General features: G+C 70.3%; 2 protein-coding genes across 2 annotated transcripts; one reads left to right on the top strand and one right to left on the bottom strand.

Annotated features, from left to right (window-relative positions):
• Nucleotides 1-3,473: 3,473 nt before the first annotated feature.
• On the top strand, nt 3,474-10,214 carry LOC142818455 (uncharacterized). Its single transcript, XM_075897908.2, has 9 exons — nt 3,474-3,624; nt 5,006-5,125; nt 5,834-6,022; nt 6,689-6,869; nt 7,212-7,320; nt 7,834-7,925; nt 8,766-8,857; nt 9,370-9,450; nt 9,902-10,214. Exons 1-9 carry the CDS (start codon nt 3,564-3,566, stop codon nt 10,174-10,176), a joined length of 1,200 nt encoding a protein of 399 aa, XP_075754023.2. The 5' UTR covers nt 3,474-3,563; the 3' UTR covers nt 10,177-10,214.
• A 425-nt stretch (nt 10,215-10,639) lies between these two features.
• On the bottom strand, nt 10,640-14,765 carry MTFP1 (mitochondrial fission process 1). Its single transcript, XM_075897909.2, has 4 exons — nt 14,612-14,765; nt 12,256-12,383; nt 11,174-11,406; nt 10,640-10,936 (listed from the first exon to the last, which is right to left on the bottom strand). Exons 1-4 carry the CDS (start codon nt 14,664-14,666, stop codon nt 10,864-10,866), a joined length of 489 nt encoding a protein of 162 aa, XP_075754024.1. The 5' UTR covers nt 14,667-14,765; the 3' UTR covers nt 10,640-10,863.
• Nucleotides 14,766-19,555: the final 4,790 nt, after the last annotated feature.

Below are 19,555 nucleotides of genomic sequence, written 5' to 3'. Positions count from 1 at the left end.
CCTTCCGCGGGGCCGGGAACCGGAGCGGTGGGGGGCGCTGGGCTGGCCCCTTTCTGGGCTGGCAGCTCCTGGCTTGGCCCCTGGGCTCCCCTGCCAACAGGAGGCCCTGCTGGGAGCCACGGATCCGTCAGTAGCGGGGAGGGGCCCTGGTTCCCAGATGCCTGAGGGCAGGACCCCCATGTCTAGCAGGCTGCGGGTGTGAGGGCCAGGCGCCCCGCTGGGCCCACCAAGGACACAGGGCAGGGCCTGGGCTCAGGCTAGGACCCGCCCTGGCAACGGCCTGGCACAAGCCCCTTAGCCTGGCCCTGCAGCGGGTGCTGCACTGAGCCCTGCCCCTCTAGCTAGGCAGGAGGGGCCATGAAGAGCCCCGTTCCCAGCTGGCCAGCCCCCTTGCCTCCCCCCCTTTCCTGGGGGTTGTGCTGGCAAAGCATCTGGTGGGTTTTCTGAAGGCACCAGGGTCTCCACCGTCCCACCCAGCTGCCTCTAGCAGGCCTCACAGCTGCTCCCCTGTGTGGTCCAGGGCTGGGCCGTAGCCGGGAACTGGCCGGTCCAGTAACCTCAGGAACTCCTAGCAGTTAGGTGACCATTCTACGGGGGGGCACCTAGTGTGCTCTGGCCCCACTCCCAGGGAGCCCCCTGCCACCCCAGGCTGCTCTCAGGGGGGGGGGGGCACCTAGTGTGCTCTGGCCCCACTCCCAGGGAGCCCCCTGCCCCCCCAGGCTGCTCTCGGCTGCGGTGCAGTGGCAGGGTGGCAGCAGCCCGTGGGTGCGGGGGTCTGAGCTCCTGCAGACCAGCCTGCTCAGTACGGGGGAGGGAAACGCGGCCGGCCGCAGCATGAACCCAGCTGCCTTAGCTTAGGTGGGCGCCTGCATGGCTACAGCCCCGGGGTGGCTGCTTCCCTGCTGCTGCTGTGGCTGGGCCACGCCCTTGCCCTCTCGGCTAGGGGGAGGTGGGGCGTACAGGGGGTGGGGCTTGGGAACATTCCCACGCAGCTTGCAGGGACTGTGCTCTTGGCTCTGGCGCACCAGTCCCTGGTTAACTCCCCTTGCTTTTGTGCCAGCCCTTGGCCATGCCAGTGCTGGGGTGTCTGCCTGGGCCGGGTCTGGGCACAGCTGAGGGCGTCCGCTCAGGGCGAATTGCTCAAATCTGGGCTCCTTACAGCCCCTGACTGGTGACCTCGCCACACACCAGTCCCACAGAGCGCTTCAGCTGCCTGCCTGAAGCCTCCCGAGCAAAACCCCTCCGACACCCCAGCAATATCCGTGCCCCAGATGGCCCCGGGCCTATACACAGGTGGGGGGTCCTAGCACCCAATCCCACCTACCCCGAACAAGTTCTGTCCGGTTCCAAGAAACCAGCCACAGATCCCTGGTCAATTTACCCTCTGGACCTTACCACAAATCACGCTGGGCCAATCCTTTAGAATCTATATCTAAAGGTTTATTATTACAAGAAAGAAAAGCCTGAGAGTAAGGTTATTAAAGTACAGTACGTTACATGCACCGAATCTCCCAGTCCTCGATGCAGGCTCTAGCAGAGATGTTACAGCTGCTGGTTTAAAAGTTCTTATTGCACATCCTACGATCAGGATGGGTTCACAGGTCTTCCGGGCTCTTCAATCCCTGCAGTGCTGCCTCTGGGATGAAGTGCTGAGCTGAGAACAAAATGGCATCGGCCGCATGGCCTCTTTATACTCCTTCCTGGCCTCTCCTTGGCTGCAGTAGGTCACCTGGCTGGGGGGGTCCCTTGGCCCCCCTAGGCCCTCAGCTTAGGCTGTTTCCTTCATGTTTCCCAGCCAGTAACTGCCCCTCCTGTGACGGCGCGTTGGGGGTTCCCTGTCTCCTGCACCCCGAAATGGCTCAAACAGACTGCACCAGCCAGTGGAATTGAGGGTGGTTTATTGCTCCTCCAGCACAGCGCAGCACAGATGTAGTCTGGTTACAGGAACTGGGGCTAAGAGGCCTCAGTGCCCCGCTTGAGATAGGGGAGTCCCAGCCCCCTCCCCAGCTCCTTCTCCCCTGCCTTCCAGCCAGCAACTAACTAACCCTCTTCCAGCCCTGCCCCCCAGCCAGGGCAGCATCCACCTTCCTTTGTTCCTCTCCATGGGGGGTGTCTGGCCACTGGTTCAACAAGTTTGGCCTTACCTCTGCCTAGCGAGGTTTTCCCTGCTGGGTCTTGCTCCAGACAGCAGGGGTCACCACAGCCCAGCAAGTACCCCCACTACGTCACACCTCCCCCCCAAACCCTGATGTTCATCTTTGCCTCCCCCCCCAAGAGCCTTGTTATCTGCTCAGGCTGGGCCGGGGTGTCTGGGCCATACACACGTGGGTGAGTCAGTGGGAATCATACAGCCCAGCGCAGGGGGCCCCGGGTCACAGAGCAGACGCCCCCCCCCCCCCACAGCATGACCCCTCCGTGTTTGCTGAGGCCTGCCGCATTGTGAGCATCGGAACAGTCAGAGCTGAGCTACATCCAGCCGGTGCGTGTCGGCCGCCAGCGGCCAGTGCCAGGTGCCCAGAGCGAGGGACACAATCGGGCGTGATCTCTCTCCTGTTGCCCATTCCCAGCCTCTGCCCAGCCTGGTTAATGAGTATGAATGTGTTTGGGTCTCTTTTGAGCCCTGTTAACAGCCTGGTCTTCACCACACCCTCCGGCGAGGAGTTCCACAGGTTGACTGTGCACTGAGTAAAGAAAAAGTTTCTTTGGTTTGTTTGAAACCTGCTACCTGTCCATTTCAGCTGGTGACACCCAGTTATATGATGGGAACAAGTAACTTTTCCTTCTTCACTTTCTCCAGCCACTCATGAGTTTTACACCTCTAGCCTCCACAAGAAGAGGAATGGGCACGGGGGGAAGGGGGAGGTTTGGAAGAGGCTGCTGGAGGTATCAGACCAGCCCCAGCTCAATCAGTCGCTGGCAAAGCAAACTCCAGCTGCTGCCGAGAAGGGGCCGCCCTGGCCAGCCACGCGGCTGGGTGAGGCCCTGAACAGGCTGCGGCAGAGGGGTGCAGCTGCAGCGGCAGAGGGGTGCAGCTGCAGCGCCCCCGCTGCGGCTGGCTGAGTTCGGGGGGGCGAGGGCTGAGGAAGGGAACGAGGGTGGTTTCCAGCCACCGAGCAAGCGGGGGCGGCAGGGGACCGGCGGTGGCAGGAGCAAGGGCCAAAGCCAGCGGGGCTCCCCATAAGGACTGGCCGGCTGGGGGCCAGGCGCTGAGCCGGGCACCTGAACCCTGGAAAGAGCCCGGTCGGGACGGGGCGCCTGGCTCCCCTCGGGCAGGACCCAAGCGGAGCCCCTTGCTGAGTTCCCGGGGCCGTGAGCAGCCGCTGGCAGCGAGACGAAGTCAGGGGGCCTTCGGGCGTCCCAGGGACACTGGGCCCTTAGCCCGGGAGCTACAGGGGCCTCCCCTCAGCCCGTCCCGGCTCCAGGTGCCCAGGGCATCTCCGCCAGCTGCAGCCCCGCCCGCCCCCAGGGAGCAGGTGGGGCTCGTCCGCCCCGCCCCGAGCACCTGCGGCCGGGCTATTTCCAGGGGCTGGGGCAGCCCTGCCCTGAATCACTTCTGCTCCAGGATGGCTCCCTGGAGGGTGGCCCTGGCTGCTGTGCTATGTGCTGCAGTGTGGGGGGTGCCAGGTAATGGGGTGCAGAGTGGCTGGGCTGGGTGTGCAGGGGGTGCCAGGTAATGGGGGTGCAGAGCTGCTGGGTGTGTGTGGGGGGGTGCCAGGTAATGGGGGTGCAGTGCTGCTGGGCTGGGTGTGTGTGGGGGGTGCCAGGTAATGGGGTGCAGAGCTGCTGGGCTGGGGGTGTGTGGGGGGTGCCAGGTAATGGGGTGCAGAGCTGCTGGGCTGGGGGTGTGTGGGGGGTGCCAGGTAATGGGGGTGCAGAGCTGCTGGGCTGGGGGTGTGTGGGGGGTGCCAGGTAATGGGGGTGCAGTGCTGCTGGGCTGGGTGTGTGGGGGGGTGCCAGGTAATGGGGGTGCAGTGATGCTAGGCTGGGTGTGTGGGGGGGGTGCCAGGTAATGGGGGTGCAGTGCTGCTAGGTTGGGTGTGCAGTGTGTGTGTGGGGGGGTGCCAGGTAAGGGGGGTGCAGTGCTGCTAGGTTGGGTGTGCAGGGGGGGTGCCAGGTAAGGGGGGTGCAGTGATGCTAGGCTGGGTGTGTGGGGGGGTGCCAGGTAAGGGGGGTGCCAGGTAATGGGGGTGCAGTGCTGCTAGGTTGGGGGTGTGGGGGGGGGGGAATGCTATGGCCGGGCTGGGCACCCTGCCTGCTCTCCCCTCTTCCCTGGGCAGTCAGAGCAGCTGAGGGCTTTCCCCAGGCAAGGCCCTTGCTTGGCAGGCCTGGCCTCCGGCCTCTTGCTGTGGGGTGGCTGGGGCGGGGTGGGGCTGTCGGGGGCTCTGCTGTGGGTGCCCTGGGCCTGCTGGCCGGCAGTGGGGCGCTGAGAGGGGCCCAGCTGCAGCCGGCGTGGGGCACGGGGGAGAGCTGTGCCCTGAAGCACAGGGGCTGGCGTGCAGCTGGGCTGTCCCCCCGGGTCGGAGCCTTGCCGGCCGAGGTGCCCAACAGGGACGCCCTGCGACGCGCCGGCCCAGCGTGGGGCGCCCCGTGGGGCACCTTGTCGTGCCCCGGCTGCTGTCTGTGCAGGGCAGAGGCTGCTGTTTGGGGGGGCGGGGGGGTCTCCTTGCTGGCCCTGCCTGGCTGTGAGCGCCTGGCCTGCTCCGTCTGCGCTCCTGGCTCTGGAGGCCGGAAAGCGACGCTGGGGTGGGGCTGGTCCCTGGCTTGAGCCCCACGCGCCTCCGCTACAGCTGGAGCTTGCGGGGCGGGGGGTCTGGGGCAGCCCAGCTGTACCCCAGTGGGGGCCCAAGGCCTCCACCCTGCTCCCCATGCCCTGAGACAGCCGGGGGCTGGCCAAGGGCAGCCCCACACGTGCTGCGGCGCCTGGCTCCCTTGCCGGAGGGGGGGCGGTTCCCTCTAGCTGCTGACCCCGGCTGTCGGGGCAATAAGTGGCCGTTTCCTTCCCCAGCTGCCCCCGAGCTGGCTCCCGCCCCATGGAACGGCTCCTCACGCCCCACCACCGGTCCACAGCCACAGGCCACGGCCACGCAGGCTGCCAAGATGAGCCTCTTCCACAAGGTCCTGACGGGTGAGCGCTCCCCTGCCCCGGGGCGGCCGAGCCCCAGGCTGACGCCGGCCACCTCCTGGCTTGGGGGCTCGCCCGGCCCCTTCTCCGCGGGCAGCCCGGGCGGGGCTCCCCTGGGGGCCGCTTCTGACTGGACCATCCCCCTTACGCTCCGGACGGCCCAAAGGAAGCCGCTCCCCCCCCGCAGGGCTGTTGCACCCACCCACGCCCTTCCACCCTCTTGTGGGGGCAAGAGCGGCCCCCTGGGGACCCAGCCGGGCGAACGGCCCCTCCACCCAGAGAACCAACACCCCCAGTGGGTCCTGCCGTGGCGGAGGTCCCATGGCCCTGGTTGGCAGGGTGCTGGGAGGGGGCGGAGGTGCCTGCATGGTGCATGGACGAATCGAGGGCTCGGCCTCGTGACCGGGGCGGGGAGGCGGAGATGCTCCCATGTGCCTGCTCGGGGCCACTGGGAACGGCCGCGACTGGCCTACCTGTGGAACTCCACGCCGCAGTGCAGAGGTGAGAACTCGGCGGGGCTGGGCAATGCTGTAGGAGCTGCCACAACTCTCCGTGCCAAGGCTGGAACACCCTGGCCCAGAGCCAGCTCCGTAGTGGGGAGGGTCCCCATGGGCGGCAGAGTCCTGGGGGGTTTCCAGCCGGCACTGGGGCCCCGTCAGTAGCCTGCACTCCCGGGAACGGTGTTCTAGCCTGGCTCTCCATCCCCCGCAGCTGCTAAGGACCTGGTGTCCCCCTTCTGGGACGACCCCTCACCCAGCACCGGCGGGCCGGCGGCTCCCTCCTCGGCTACCACAAGGGCCGGCCGGCTGCTGGCCAGGACTCCCACTCGCACCCAGGCCCTGCACGGCGGCCTCTCCGGAGCGTCTGCGGAGATCCGCTTCCACCTCCGCATCCTGAACGGTGGGTCCCTGCGCGCTCGGGGGCTGCACGGGGCGAGAGCCGCCTTCTCCGTGCCCCATGCCCGGGGCTCCTTCTGCCGTCCCGCCCACGCCAGCCTGACCGAGCCGGGGGGCTGGTGGTGCCGGCGGGCGTGGCCGTGTGCGGTCCTCCATGCTGTGCGGGGAAGCAGGGCCCCCCGAGGGAGTGTCGGCTCTCCCCAGTCTGCCCACTGCCGTTCTCAGCCCGGCTCCTCGGGTCGGGGGACCAGCTCCGGGGCGCTGGCCCCAATGGCGGGATGGGCCTGCCAGGCTACTCCCAGGGCTCCTGCCTCTGGCCGGCCACAGCGGAGCCGTGGGGTGAGACCCCAGCCCTGCCCGTAGCTCCTGTCCTGAGCTGCTCCGTGCACCACTGGGGGGTGGGGAAGCTCGTTCCCCTCAGCCCTCCTGTCCCGGGCCTGGCCCCAGAGCACGTCTGAGCGGCTCCGTGCTGCCTTGGGAGGGGCCAGCCCTGGCTCCGGGGCAGCAGGAGTGCCGGGCTGCTGCCATCGGCGCGGGCCTGGCCTGGGGAGGGCGGCTGGTGCTGGTGAGGAGCAGTAGCTGTGCCTGACGGGCCTTGCCCACCCCTGGGTGCTGGGAGGGGGTGTCGGCGCACCAGCTGGCGCCCATAACGCCTGTCCTCCCTCCCCAGAGCACTTCAGCGCCGCGCCCGAGCCCCTGAGCTACGTGCCGGGCTCCCCCATCCACGTGGAGGCCAGCGTGGAGGCCAGCTGGGGCGTCCCGCCCCGGATCTACGTGGACGAGTGCTACGGGGCCCGGGCCAAGCGCCTGAGCCGGGCCCGGCGGCTCTATGTGCTGGTGAACGAGCACGGGTCAGTCGGGGCAGGGGAGTGGGTCGCTGCGCGGGCCGGGGGCGGGTACCACGCAAGGACTCGGCGCACACCCCATCCAGGCTGCGCGGGGCCCTGAGCCGGGGGAGGGCTGAGGAGCCGGGGCCCCTGCGCCCAATGCAGGGCCCTATAACGCCCTGGGGCTCGAGACCTGGGAGTCGGGCTCCCTTGCTCGAACCGGAGACGTGTCCCTGCAAGGCAGCCACGGGGCGTCCCTCTTCCTGGGCCGTGCCCATCCCCGGGGCAGTGGGGCGCCAAGGCCGGTGGGTTCAGGCTGCCTCGCCCCAGAAGGGGACCCTGTGCTGACCCCTCTGCTGGCTCCAGGTGTCTGCGCGGGGGCGGGTTGGACGCGGCTGCCTGGCGCCGGCCGGAGGAGTCCGCCCTGCAGTTCACCGTCCCGGCGTTCCTGCTGGCTGCCGACGCGGAGGAAGAGGTGAGGCCCGGGGGGCTGGGCTCGGCCAGGGACAAAGGGGGGGCTGGGGAGGCATCTGTCTCCCCCAGCCCGGGCTGAGCCAGCTGAAAGCCACCTGCCCTGCCTCAGCCTGCAGTGTCCCCTGCTGGGCGCTCTGCCCTGGCCATGCCTGGGGATCTAGGCAGCGCCTGGCCTCCTGCCCGGGCTCCAAGCTGCCCCTCCGAGCCCTGGTGGGGCACCCGGCACGGCCTCCGTGGAGCTGGGGGCTGGCGGGGGGTCCCTGGGGCTGCCCCTCGGCCCGGCACAGGCCTGGCCACAGGCTGGCGCTTGGCTCGGTCCAGAACCGTTCTGCCTCCGTGCTGGCTCCTCGACCCGGCCTGCGCCCCATGGGCGGGAGGGGTGCGGCAACCGGGCCCTGCCCCATCCCGGCTGCTTCTGGGCCCCGCCGGACATGGGGCGCTGGGACTGTCGGGCCGGCTGGGCCTGCGGCTTCCCTGGCGGCGGCCCAGGCTCTGAGCTCACGCACTCTTCCAGGTCTACATCCACTGCCAGCTGGCGGCCTGGGGCCCGGGGAGCCGCGCCCGCCGGGCCAGCAAGTCCTGCTACTACAACCGCACCGCGCTCAGGTCTGCCCGCCGCGGGGTGGGGCTCTGCCTGGCTCCCGTGACCCCCTGGGGTGCGGGGGCTCTGCCTGGCCACGCGTGACCCCCTGGGGTGCTGGGGGCTCCGGTGGCGCCCGTGTCCTGCCTGCCGCGGGGGTGGGGCTCTGCCTGGCCACGCGTGACCCCCTGGGGTGCTGGGGGCTCTGCCTGGCCACGCGTGACCCCCTGGGGTGCTGGGGGCTCTGCCTGGCTCGCGTGACCCCCTGGGGTGCTGGGGGCTCTGCCTGGCCACGCGTGACCCCCTGGGGTGCTGGGGGCTCTGCCTGGCCACGCGTGACCCCCTGGGGTGCTGGGGGCTCTGCCTGGCCACGCGTGACCCCCTGGGGTGCTGGGGCTCTGCCTGGCCACGCGTGACCCCCTGGGGTGCTGGGGCTCTGCCTGGCTCGTGTGACCCCCTGGGGTGCTGGGGGCTCCGGTGGCGCCCGTGTCCTGCCTGCAAAGGGGGTGGGGCTCTGCCTGGCTCGCGTGACCCCCTGGGGTGCTGGGGGCTCTGGTGGCGCCCGTGTCCTGCCCGCAAAGGGGGTGGGGCTCTGCCTGGCTCGCGTGACCCCCTGGGGTGCTGGGGGCTCTGGTGGCGCCCGTGTCCTGCCCGCCGCGGGGGTGGGGCTCTGCCTGGCCACGCGTGACCCCCTGGGGTGCTGGGGCTCCGGTGGCGCCCGTGTCCCCCTGGGAGCTGCCGGAGCCCGGCTCTGATCCGTGAGCGCGGAGGTGGGGGCGGCAGGTTCCACTGGGTTCTAGTGGCCAGAGGGTCTGGGGCTGCTGGGCACCCCGTCGGCAGGCCCAGTGACTCCCCTCCCCCTCCAGCTGGCAGGACCTGGAGGACCCTTCCCAGGACTGGAAGTGCAGCTGCTGTACCAGCCACTGCCCTGCTGACCCTGCGCCCCCAGGACCGAGAGGTACCGGGCCCAGGGCCCCGCGTGCGGATCCGTGCGGGGGGCCCCTGGCCAGGCTGCTCTCCGCGGGCAGGGCCTGGCAGCAGTCCCAAGGGGGGAGTTTGGGGCTCTGCTCAGGGCACCCGTGAGCCTGGGGGGGGGCTCGAGGCAGCAACAGCCAACAGGGGAGCAGAGTCTAGAGGGAACCTGCGCTCGACGGGCCCCTCGGTGTAAGGGGGGTTCAGCTCCGAGAGGAGTCGGTCGCTGCTCCCGTGGGCCCCAAGGCCCCAGCAAGAGCAGCCAGTGGTTCCCTCCACCCCACTTGGCTGGGGGTGCCTGGGGGCACGGAGCTACCTCAGCCGGGGTTACCCCTGCGAGCTGCCCCTGGTGTGGAGCGAGGCCCGGCACGGGGGGGCTGCGTGCTGCGAATTCCACGCCCGGCTCCTTGGAGCAAGGTGGCTGCAGCTGCCCCACGGCGCTGCCCCACGGCTGGGGGGCGCTCGGCCAGCCTGGCTCCAAGGTCTGTTTCCCTCCAGCGCTCGCGGGCGAGGGGCTGCTGCACAGGACGGTGGCTGGCCCCGTGGCGGTGCACCAGGCGCAGGCTCCGTGGTACGAAGGTAGGTGCCAGGGCCCGGGGGGGCGGGGGCAGCGGGGAAGGGCTCAGACCCCCCGCTGGGGGGGCGGCTGGAGCAGCCGTTGCGGGCCTATCCTGGGGGGGGGGGTCCTGGAGCAGCCGTTGTGGGCCTATCCTGGGGGGGGGGGGTCCTGGAGCAGCCGTTGTGGGCCTATCCTGGGGGGGGGGGGGGTCCTGGAGCAGCCGTTGTGGGCCTATCCGGGGGGGGGGGGGGGGTCCTGGAGCAGCCGTTGTGGGCCTATCCTGGGGGGGGGGGTCCTGGAGCAGCCGTTGTGGGCCTATCCGGGGGGGGGGGAGGGGGGTCCTGGAGCAGCCGTTGCGGGCCTATCCGGGGGGGGGGGGGGTCCTGGAGCAGCCGTTGTGGGCCTATCCTGGGGGGGGGGGTCCTGGAGCAGAAGCAGCGGCCCCGGGCTCACCCCGATGTCTCTCCCCAGAGCGCTGCCGCAGCCTGAAGCACCTGCTGCTGGTGGGCGTGGCGTTCGCGGGCAGCTGCCTGGTGGGAGCCCTGTTCGTGGGCGGCGTGCTGGGCCTGGGCCTGGCCTGGCTGCGGCTGTGGCGGCGCGGCGCCGGGGGCCGGCTGCGCGAGCGGAAGGAGTACCCCTTCCACACCGAGCTGCAGACCGTGGTGAGCGCTCTGGGCGCGGCCGAGCCGGAGAGGGAGAGCGGCGCCGACGGCACCTTGAGCGCGGAGGCCGCGGAGAAGGCCTGAGCTGCCCGCCTGCGGCAATAAAGGCTCCTTTTGGCGAACGGCCGGCTCCTGGCTCGTCCTTCCCTCGGCCGGCGTCGCGGGGGGAGGGGAGGGATGGGCCCTGGAGCACGCGGCCCGTCTTCCTCCTCCACCACTGCCTCAGCCCAGCCCAAGCCGTGGCTGGTGCCTTGGGCACCTCTGGCTCCAGCGCTGGCCGACGGGCATTGCCCGTGGGGGGTGACAAGAGCCCAAGCGGCTGAGGGATCACTGGGGTAACACCCTGTTGGCCTGCAGGGCAAGTGCCCAGGGACCGAGGGCTACGGGACAGCAGCTGGAGCCAGGGGGGCGCTGCTGGTCAGCCTCCTGCTGCCCGGAGCCGGGCCTGCCAGGGACACCCTGCGTCGGCTGGGGCCTGGCCGGTCCTCGGCTCCTCACCCTCCTGCACCGCACGACAGCTCAGTCACTGGCCTGGCCATGGAGCGAGTTCAGGCTGAACTGGTTTATTGGGGGAGGGGGCACGGGCGGCCGGCGCTGGGCGGGGGAGTGAGTGCAGCTGGCCTGCCGCCAGGGTTCACAGTGAATCCCGATCCCGTGGCTTCGGTGCCAGCCCGGCCCGCGCCAACGTCTCCTGAATCGGGCTGAAGAGCTGCGATCCCAGCAGCGGGCTGGGGGCAGCAGGAGTTGAGGGCGGCCATGGCGCCGGCTGCGCTAGGACGAGGGCCCTTTCTCTTCCCTGCCGTAGAGCCTGCGCAGGCTGGCGTCCATCAGGAAATCCACGGACCTGCAGCGAGGAGAGGCTGGGGTTACGGCCCCGCCGGGGCCTGCGGGCAGGGGCTGGAGGGCGGCGTCTGTGCCCGGCTCTCTCCCCTCCCAGCTGGTACCTGCCCTGAGGGCCATGCATGGGCCCCGCCCCTCCAGCTCTGATACCAGCTGGTGGCTTTGCCACAGGTGCTGGGGGAGGCTAGTAAGCAGCAGCTCAGATCCGCCAGCATCTGCCTCGGCCCCGGCGCACCCTTACCTGTCGATGGGCTTGATGATGAGGGGGATGGCGGAGAGGCCGATGGCCGTGGTCGCCCACTTGCGGACGGGGAGGGGCCAGCGGGTGGCGGTGCCCAGGAGGTAGAGGGAGGCTGCACAGATCCGGTTAATGGTGAAGCCTGGGATGGCCACGGAGGCCAGTGCCTGCCACACAAAGGTGTCCCCCACCGCCACGGCCACCCGCGCTGTCCGGCCTGCGTCCTGCTGGTGCACCTGCGGGGGAGCACAGAGTGCGTGGGGCAGGGTGCGCATGGTGGGGGAAGAGGGCACAGGATCCGCTATGGGACTGGGAACAGACTGCAGCTGCACGGGAGGAGTGAGAACATGTTCAGCAGAGGCAATGTGTGTGCATGAGTACAGCTGTGTGCCAGTTGTGGGTGTACAGCCCTGGGTGCGTGTACAGGGGTGGGTGCTGGTTGTGGGTGTGCACAAGTACAGCAGTGTACGCCAGTTGTGGGTGTACAGCCCTGGGTGCGTGTACAGGGGTGGGTGCTGGTTGTGGGTGTGCACAAGTACAGCAGTGTGTGCCAGTTGTGAGTGTACAGCCCTGGGGGTGTGTACAGGGGTGGGTGCTGGTTGTGGGTGTGCACAAGTACAGCAGTGTACGCCAGTTGTGGGTGTACAGCCCTGGGTGGGTGCTGGTTGTGGGTGTGCACGAGTACAGCAGTGTACGCCAGTTGTGGGTGTACAGCCCTGGGTGCGTGTACAGGGGTGGGTGCTGGTTGTGGGTGTGCATGAGTACAGCAGTGTGTGCCAGTTGTGGATGTACAGCTCTGGGCATGTACAGCTCTGGGGGGGTGAGACGGTGCAGCTCTGCAGGTGCAGGGACGGTGTGGAGGCCTGTGTACATGCACACGTACACCTGTTTGCGGGTTGGGTGTAAAGCTGTGAATGCACAGGGGTATAGGTTGGGGGTGTACACAGCTGTGACTGCACATGTGCGGGTGTGTGCATGGCGGGTGTACAGCGCTGTGCCCGCACAGCTGTGCATGTTGGGGGTGTATAGCAGTGTGCATGGGGGGGTGATGGTATACAGGGGGTGGGAGAGCCCAGGACACTCACAGCAGCTGCCTTCCGGCCCTTGTCGATGGCATCGGCCGCCACGTAGGAGGTGGCCACCCCGTAGCTTGCCCAGACCAGCGAGACAGGCACGATGGCTCTGAAGGACTCGCCAACCTCATTGGCATAGCCTGCAAGGAAGGGCACAGCTCAGCAGGGGCGGGGCTGGCGCCAGAAGAGGCGTCACCAGCCACATGCCACTTCCTGCTCTCGGTTCTTCGCACCCGGCGCCGTTCTAGACTCCATCGTCCCCCTGAGCCGTCCCTGTGGCGCAGGGGAGCGTCCCGATCTTACATGTCTCCTCAGGCGAAAGCCGATCCAAGCCCTTACCCGCCCGTGTGGCCTGTTTCTGACTCTCTTCCCAGGCCAAGATGGTTTTATTTTTTAGATGTGTGGATGTGCCATGGATCTATACGGTGCCAGGAAGGTATTCCGTCTCATTCTCGATCCCGCCTGGAATGCCTCCTAACATTGGGTTTGCTTTCTGACGGCCGCTGCGCACTGCGGGGATGTTTTCAGAGAACTCGCCACAGTGACTCCAAGATCTCTGTCTTGGGTGGTAACAGGTAATTTAGACCCCATCACGGACAATTTAGATGCTAGCATACAGAGGACGCTTGTTGGGTGCATCTAGACTGGCGAGAGTTTGCACAAAAACTTGCCGCCTGTCTACACTGGCCGCTTGAATTTGCGCAAGAGCACTGATGACAATGTAAGATTGGCTGTGTTCTTGCGCAAGAACTCTGACGCTCCCGGTCAGGGAAAAAGCCTCCTTGCGCAAGAGGTCAGTGTACGTAGGGACAGGAATTTTTTGCATAAGAAAGTCCTGATGGCGAAAATGGCCACCGGAGCTTTCTTGCGCAAAATGCGTCTATACTGGGCACAGATGCTTTTGCGCAAAGGCACTTGCCAATCTAGATGCTCTTTTGCGGAAATACTTTTAATGGAAAAACTGTTTTCCATTAAAGTATTTCTGCAAAATCCTGCCAGTCTAGTTCCCAGCTGCTACCAAGCTGGGAGAGGTAACAACTGCTCTGGAAGACAGAGCCATAACTTAAAATGACCTGGACAAAAGGAAGAAACGCTCTGAGGTCAACAGGATGACATTTAATAAGGACAAATGCAAAATACTCCACTTAGGAAGCACCAATCAGTTTCACACACACCGAATCGGAAGTGACTGTCTAGGAAGAAAGGGACCTAGAAGGCAGAGTGAACCACACGCTAAATGAGGCCACATTGTGATGCTTGCCAAAAAAAAAAAAAAAAAGCAAAGCCGATTTAACAGGCGTGTTGTGAGCAAGACACGGGAAGTCATTCTTCCGCTCTGCTCTGCACTGGTTAGGCCCCAGTTGGCCTCGTGTCCAATTCCAGGAGCCACAGTTCAAGAAAGATGTGGAGAAATTGGAGAAGGCCCAGAGAAGAGCAATAAAAATGATGCAAGGTCTCGAACATGAGCTAGGCGGGAAGACTGAAAGAATCGGGCTTGTGTAGTTCAGAAAAGAGAAGGCTCAGCGGGGCCATGAGAGCGGCTTTCAAGTATTTAAAAGGAGGGGGAGAAAAATTCTCCTTGGCCTCTGAGGACAGGACAAGAAGCAAGGGGCTTACACTGCAGCCAGGGAGGTTGAGGTTGGACATTAGGAGAAACTTCCCGCCTGGCGGGGGGTCAAACACTGGGATGAGTTGCCTGGGGAGGTTGTGGAATCTCTATTGCTGGAGATACTGAAGGGCAGGGTGGACGGATGGCGGCTGGGGCTGGGGCTGGCAGGGGAGGGACAGGAGGCCCCTGCAGGTTCCTTGGTTCTCTGAGTCCAGCCGGTGGGTGGTTTCCAATGTGCATGACTTTGCATGTATTAACACTGGCCTTCAGCTGCCCAGTCGCCCAGGTCAGAGCGACCCTGGGAGAGCAGGGCTGGGCCGGACCGCACAGGGTGGCTCCCCCGTGGGGCAGGGGCAGGGGCAGGCGGGAGGGGCGCCGCTGCTGCGCTGGGGCTCTCCGCAGGGGGGCTGTAGGACGGCCGTGCCCAGAGGTGTTAGCCCAGCGGCCTCCCTGTGCTGCAGGCTGGGGCGGGATCCCAGAGGCCGGGGGTAGCTGACGGTAGGAAGGTCACCCTGGGAGCAGCAGCCAGGCCGGGCGGCTCCAGCACCCCAGGGGATCCCCTGGGCGGAAGGGGACGGGTCCGCTCCCCAGCGCACGTGGGGCAGGGGTGCACACAGCCCCCCCCGCACACTGGCTGCACCGCAGCGCGGGGAATCGGGCTGGCACCGGAGCGCAGCCCATGGACCCGCCGCCCCTCCCCACGCGTGTGCGGCCCCGGCCCCCCCCGCACTGCCCGGCCAGGCCCCCCCCCGCACTCACCCAGGTAGCGCACCCACGTGTCCCGGTACAGGTCGGGCTCCGCGGGGCCTCCCATGGCGCAGCGCCCGCGGGCTCCGGGCCCGGCGCCTCCAGCCCCGGGCGCGTCACAGCGCAGAGCCCGCCCCCGGCTCCGCCCCCCCGCCCGGGACACTGCGCCCCCCCCCGCCCGGGACACTGCGGCCCCCCCGCCCGGGACACTGCGCCCCCCGATACTCTCCAGCCCCCCCCGCCCGGGACACTGCGCCCCCCGATACTCTCTAGCCCCCCGCCCGGGACACTGCGCCCCCCGATACTCTCTAGCCCCCCCGCCCGGGACACTGCGCCCCCCGATACTCTCCAGCCCCCCCCCGCCCGGGACACTGCGGCCCCCCCGATACTCTCCAGCCCCCCCGCCCGGGACACTCCGCCCCCCCCCAATACTCTCCAGCCCCCCCCCGATACTCTCCAGCCCCCCCGCCCGGGACACTGCGCATGGACAGGGCGCTGGAGCTGGCGGGCGAGACGGTTGGGGGGGCTGCAAGGGGACAGGGCGCTGGAGCCGGCGGACGAGGTGGTTGAGGGGGCTGCACATGGACAGGGCGCTGGAGCCGGCGGGCGAGGCGGGGAGGCTGGCACAGGGACAGGGCGCTGGAGCCGGCGGGCGAGGCGGCTGGGGGGGGGCTGCACGGGGACAGGGCGCTGGAGCCGGCGGGCGAGGCGCTTGAGGGGGCTGCAGGGGGACAGGGCACTGGAGCCGGCGGGAGAGGCGGTTGAGGGGGCTGCAGGGGGACAGGGCGCTGGAGCCGGCGGGCGAGGCGGTTGAGGGGGCTGCAGGGGGACAGGGCGCTGGAGCCGGCGGGCGAGGGGGCTGCAGGGGGACAGGGCGCTGGAGCCGGCGGGCGAGGCGGTTGAGGGGGCTGCAGGGGGACAGGGCGCTGGAGCTGGCGGGCGAGGGGGCTGCAGGGGGACAGGGCGCTGGAGCCGGCGGGCGAGGGGGCTGCAGGGGGACAGGGCGCTGGAGCCGGCGGGCGAGGCGGTTGAGGGGGCTGCAGGGGGACAGGGCGCTGGAGCCGGCGGGCGAGGCGGTTGAGGGGGCTGAAGGGGGACAGGGCGCTGGAGCCGGCGGGCGAGGCGGTGGGGGGGCTGCAGGGGGACAGGGCGCTGGAGCCGGCGGGCGAGGCGGTGGGGGGGCTGCAGGGGGACAGGGCGCTGGAGCCGGCGGGCGAGGCGGTGGGGGGGCTGCAGGGGGACAGGGCGCTGGAGCCGGCGGGCGAGGCGGTGGGGGGCTGCAGGGGGACAGGGCGCTGGAGCCGGCGGGCGAGGCGGTGGGGGGGCTGCAGGGGGACAGGGCGCTGGAGCCGGCGGGCGAGGCGGTGGGGGGGCTGCAAGGGGACAGGGCGCTGGAGCCGGCGGACGAGGTGGTTGAGGGGGCTGCACATGGACAGGGCGCTGGAGCCGGCGGGCGAGGCGGGGAGGCTGGCACAGGGACAGGGCGCTGGAGCCGGCGGGCGAGGCGGCTGGGGGGGGGGCTGCACGGGGACAGGGCGCTGGAGCCGGCGGGCGAGGCGCTTGAGGGGGCTGCAGGGGGACAGGGCACTGGAGCCGGCGGGAGAGGCGGTTGAGGGGGCTGCAGGGGGACAGGGCGCTGGAGCCGGCGGGCGAGGCGGTTGAGGGGGCTGCAGGGGGACAGGGCGCTGGAGCCGGCGGGCGAGGGGGCTGCAGGGGGACAGGGCGCTGGAGCCGGCGGGCGAGGCGGTTGAGGGGGCTGCAGGGGGACAGGGCGCTGGAGCTGGCGGGCGAGGGGGCTGCAGGGGGACAGGGCGCTGGAGCCGGCGGGCGAGGGGGCTGCAGGGGGACAGGGCGCTGGAGCCGGCGGGCGAGGCGGTTGAGGGGGCTGCAGGGGGACAGGGCGCTGGAGCCGGCGGGCGAGGCGGTTGAGGGGGCTGAAGGGGGACAGGGCGCTGGAGCCGGCGGGCGAGGCGGTGGGGGGGCTGCAGGGGGACAGGGCGCTGGAGCCGGCGGGTGAGGCGGGGGGGGGCTGCAGGGGGACAGGGCGCTGGAGCCGGCGGGCGAGGCGGTGGGGGGGCTGCAGGGGGACAGGGCGCTGGAGGCGGTGGGGGGCTGCAGGGGGACAGGGCGCTGGAGCCGGCGGGCGAGGCGGTGGGGGGGCTGCAGGGGGACAGGGCGCTGGAGCCGGCGGGCGAGGCGGTGGGGGGGCTGCAGGGGGACAGGGCGCTGGAGCCGGCGGGCGAGGCGGTGGGGGGGCTGCAGGGGGACAGGGCGCTGGAGCCGGCGGGCGAGGCGGTGGGGGGGCTGCAGGGGGACAGGGCGCTGGAGCCGGCGGGCGAGGCGGTGGGGGGGCTGCAGGGGGACAGGGCGCTGGAGCCGGCGGGCGAGGCGGTGGGGGGGCTGCAGGGGGACAGGGCGCTGGAGCCGGCGGGCGAGGCGGTGGGGGGCTGCAGTGGGACAGGGCGCTGGAGCCGGCAGGCGAGGCGGTGGGGGGGCTGCAGGGGGACAGGGCGCTGGAGCCGGCGGGCGAGGCGGTGGGGGGGCTGCAGGGGGACAGGGCGCTGGAGCCGGCGGGCGAGGCGGTGGGGGGGCTGCAGGGGGACAGGGCGCTGGAGCCGGCGGGCGAGGCGGTGGGGGGGCTGCAGGGGGACAGGGCGCTGGAGCCGGCGGGCGAGGCGGTGGGGGGGCTGCAGGGGGACAGGGCGCTGGAGCCGGCGGGCGAGGCGGTGGGGGGGCTGCAGGGGGACAGGGCGCTGGAGCCGGCGGGCGAGGCGGTGGGGGGGCTGCAAGGGGACAGGGCGCTGGAGCCGGCGGGCGAGGCGGTGGGGGGGCTGCAAGGGGACAGGGCGCTGGAGCCGGCGGGCGAGGCGGTGGGGGGGCTGCAAGGGGACAGGGCGCTGGAGCCGGCGGGCGAGGCGGTGGGGGGGCTGCAGGGGGACAGGGCGCTGGAGCCGGCTGGCGAGGCGGTGGGGGGCCGCAGGGGGACAGGGCGCTGGAGCCGGCGGGCGAGGCGGTGGGGGGGCCGCAGGGGGACAGGGCGCTGGAGCCGGCGGGCGAGGCGGTGGGGGGCCGCAGGGGGACAGGGCGCTGGAGCCGGCGGGCGAGGCGGGGGGGGCCGCAGGGGGACAGGGCGCTGGAGCCGGCGGGCGAGGCGGTGGGGGGCCGCAGGGGGACAGGGCGCTGGAGCCGGCGGGCGAGGCGGTGGGGGGCCGCAGGGGGACAGGGCGCTGGAGCCGGCGGGCGAGGCGGTGGGGGGCCGCAGGGGGACAGGGCGCTGGAGCCGGCGGGCGAGGCGGTGGGGGGCCGCAGGGGGACAGGGCGCTGGAGCCGGCGGGCGAGGCGGTGGGGGGCCGCAGGCGGACAGGGCGCTGGAGCCGGCGGGCGAGGCGGTGGGGGGCCGCAGGGGGACAGGGCGCTGGAGCCGGCGGGCGAGGCGGTGGGGGGCCGCAGGGGGACAGGGCGCTGGAGCCGGCGGGCGAGGCGGTGGGGGGCCGCAGGGGGACAGGGCGCTGGAGCCGGCGGGCGAGGCGGTGGGGGGCTGCAGGCGGACAGGGCGCTGGAGCCGGCGGGCGAGGCGGTGGGGGGCTGCAGGCGGACAGGGCGCTGGAGCCGGCGGGCGAGGCGGTGGGGGGCTGCAGGCGGACAGGGCGCTGGAGCCGGCGGGCGAGGCGGTGGGGGGATGCAGGGGGACAGGGCGCTGGAGCCGGCGGGCGAGGCGGTGGGGGGATGCAGGGGGACAGGGCGCTGGAGCCGGCGGGCGAGGCGGTGGGGGGCTGCAGGCGGACAGGGCGCTGGAGCCGGCGGGCGAGGCGGTGGGGGGCTGCAGGCGGACAGGGCGCTGGAGCCGGCGGGCGAGGCGGGGCGGCTGGCCAGGGAGGAGCCCAAGAGCCGGTAGGGGCAGGGCTGATGCCCAGGTCGGAGATAGGAATTTTCAGACGGTCTCTTAATCACCCTCCCCCGCCCGGGGCTCTGCCTAGCCTGACTGCGGGGCACTTCCGCCCCGAATAAAGATGTCCGTGGCGAGCTCCGGTCCTCTGTCAGGTGACGGGAAACGGGACGTGGAACGGCCGCGGATATTGGGAATGCGCATGCGCTACCATTTTCGCACCGAGGGCCCCTCGCATAGCTCTGCGCTTGCGCTAGCCCCACCCCACCTCTCCCGTGACTCCTCCCCTTAAAGGGCCGCCAGTGCATAGCCCCGCCCTCCCTGGAGTGCGCCTGCGCGTGTGCACGGGCTGCTTATTGAGCCCACAGGCTTGGGGGGGTGACACTGGCCATGGGGGAGGGGCTGGATGCAGTGACTCTGGCGGGGGTGGAGTGACACTGGCCGTGGGGGAGGGGCTGGATGCAGTGACTCTGGCGGGGGTGGGGTGACACTGGCCGGGTGGCAGTGGGGCGGAAGGGCTGGATGCTGTGACTCTGGCGGGGGTGGGGTGACACTGGCCGGGTGGCAGTAGGGCGGAAGGGCTGGATGCAGTGACTCTGGCGGGGGTGGGGTGACACTGGGCGTGTGGCAGTGGGGGGGGAAGGGCTGGATGCAGTGACTCTGGCGGGGGTGGGGTGACACTGGCCGGGTGGCAGTGGGGGGGAAGGGCTGGATGCACTGACTCTGGCGGGAGTGGGGTGACACTGGCCGGGTGGCAGTGGGGCGGAAGGGCTGGATGCAGTGACTCTGGCGGGGGTGGGGTGACACTGGCCGGGTGGCAGTGGGGGGGAAGGGCTGGATGCAGTGACTCTGGCGGGGGTGGGGTGACACTGGCCGGGTGGCAGTGGGGGGGAAGGGCTGGATGCAGTGACTCTGGCGGGGGCGGGGTGACACTGGCCGGGTGGCAGTGGGGGGGAAGGGCTGGATGCAGTGACTCTGGCGGGGGTGGGGTGACACTGGGCGTGTGGCAGTGGGGGGGAAGGGCTGGATGCAGTGACTCTGGCGGGGGTGGGGTGACACTGGGCGTGTGG

Source organism: Pelodiscus sinensis, chromosome Z (genome assembly GCF_052426305.1).
Source record: "Pelodiscus sinensis isolate ZL-2025 chromosome Z, ASM5242630v1, whole genome shotgun sequence".
Classification (NCBI taxonomy): domain Eukaryota; kingdom Metazoa; phylum Chordata; order Testudines; family Trionychidae; genus Pelodiscus; species Pelodiscus sinensis.
The sequence above is the reverse complement of the archived record's forward strand: the minus strand, read 5'-3'. Positions and strand labels throughout refer to the sequence as shown.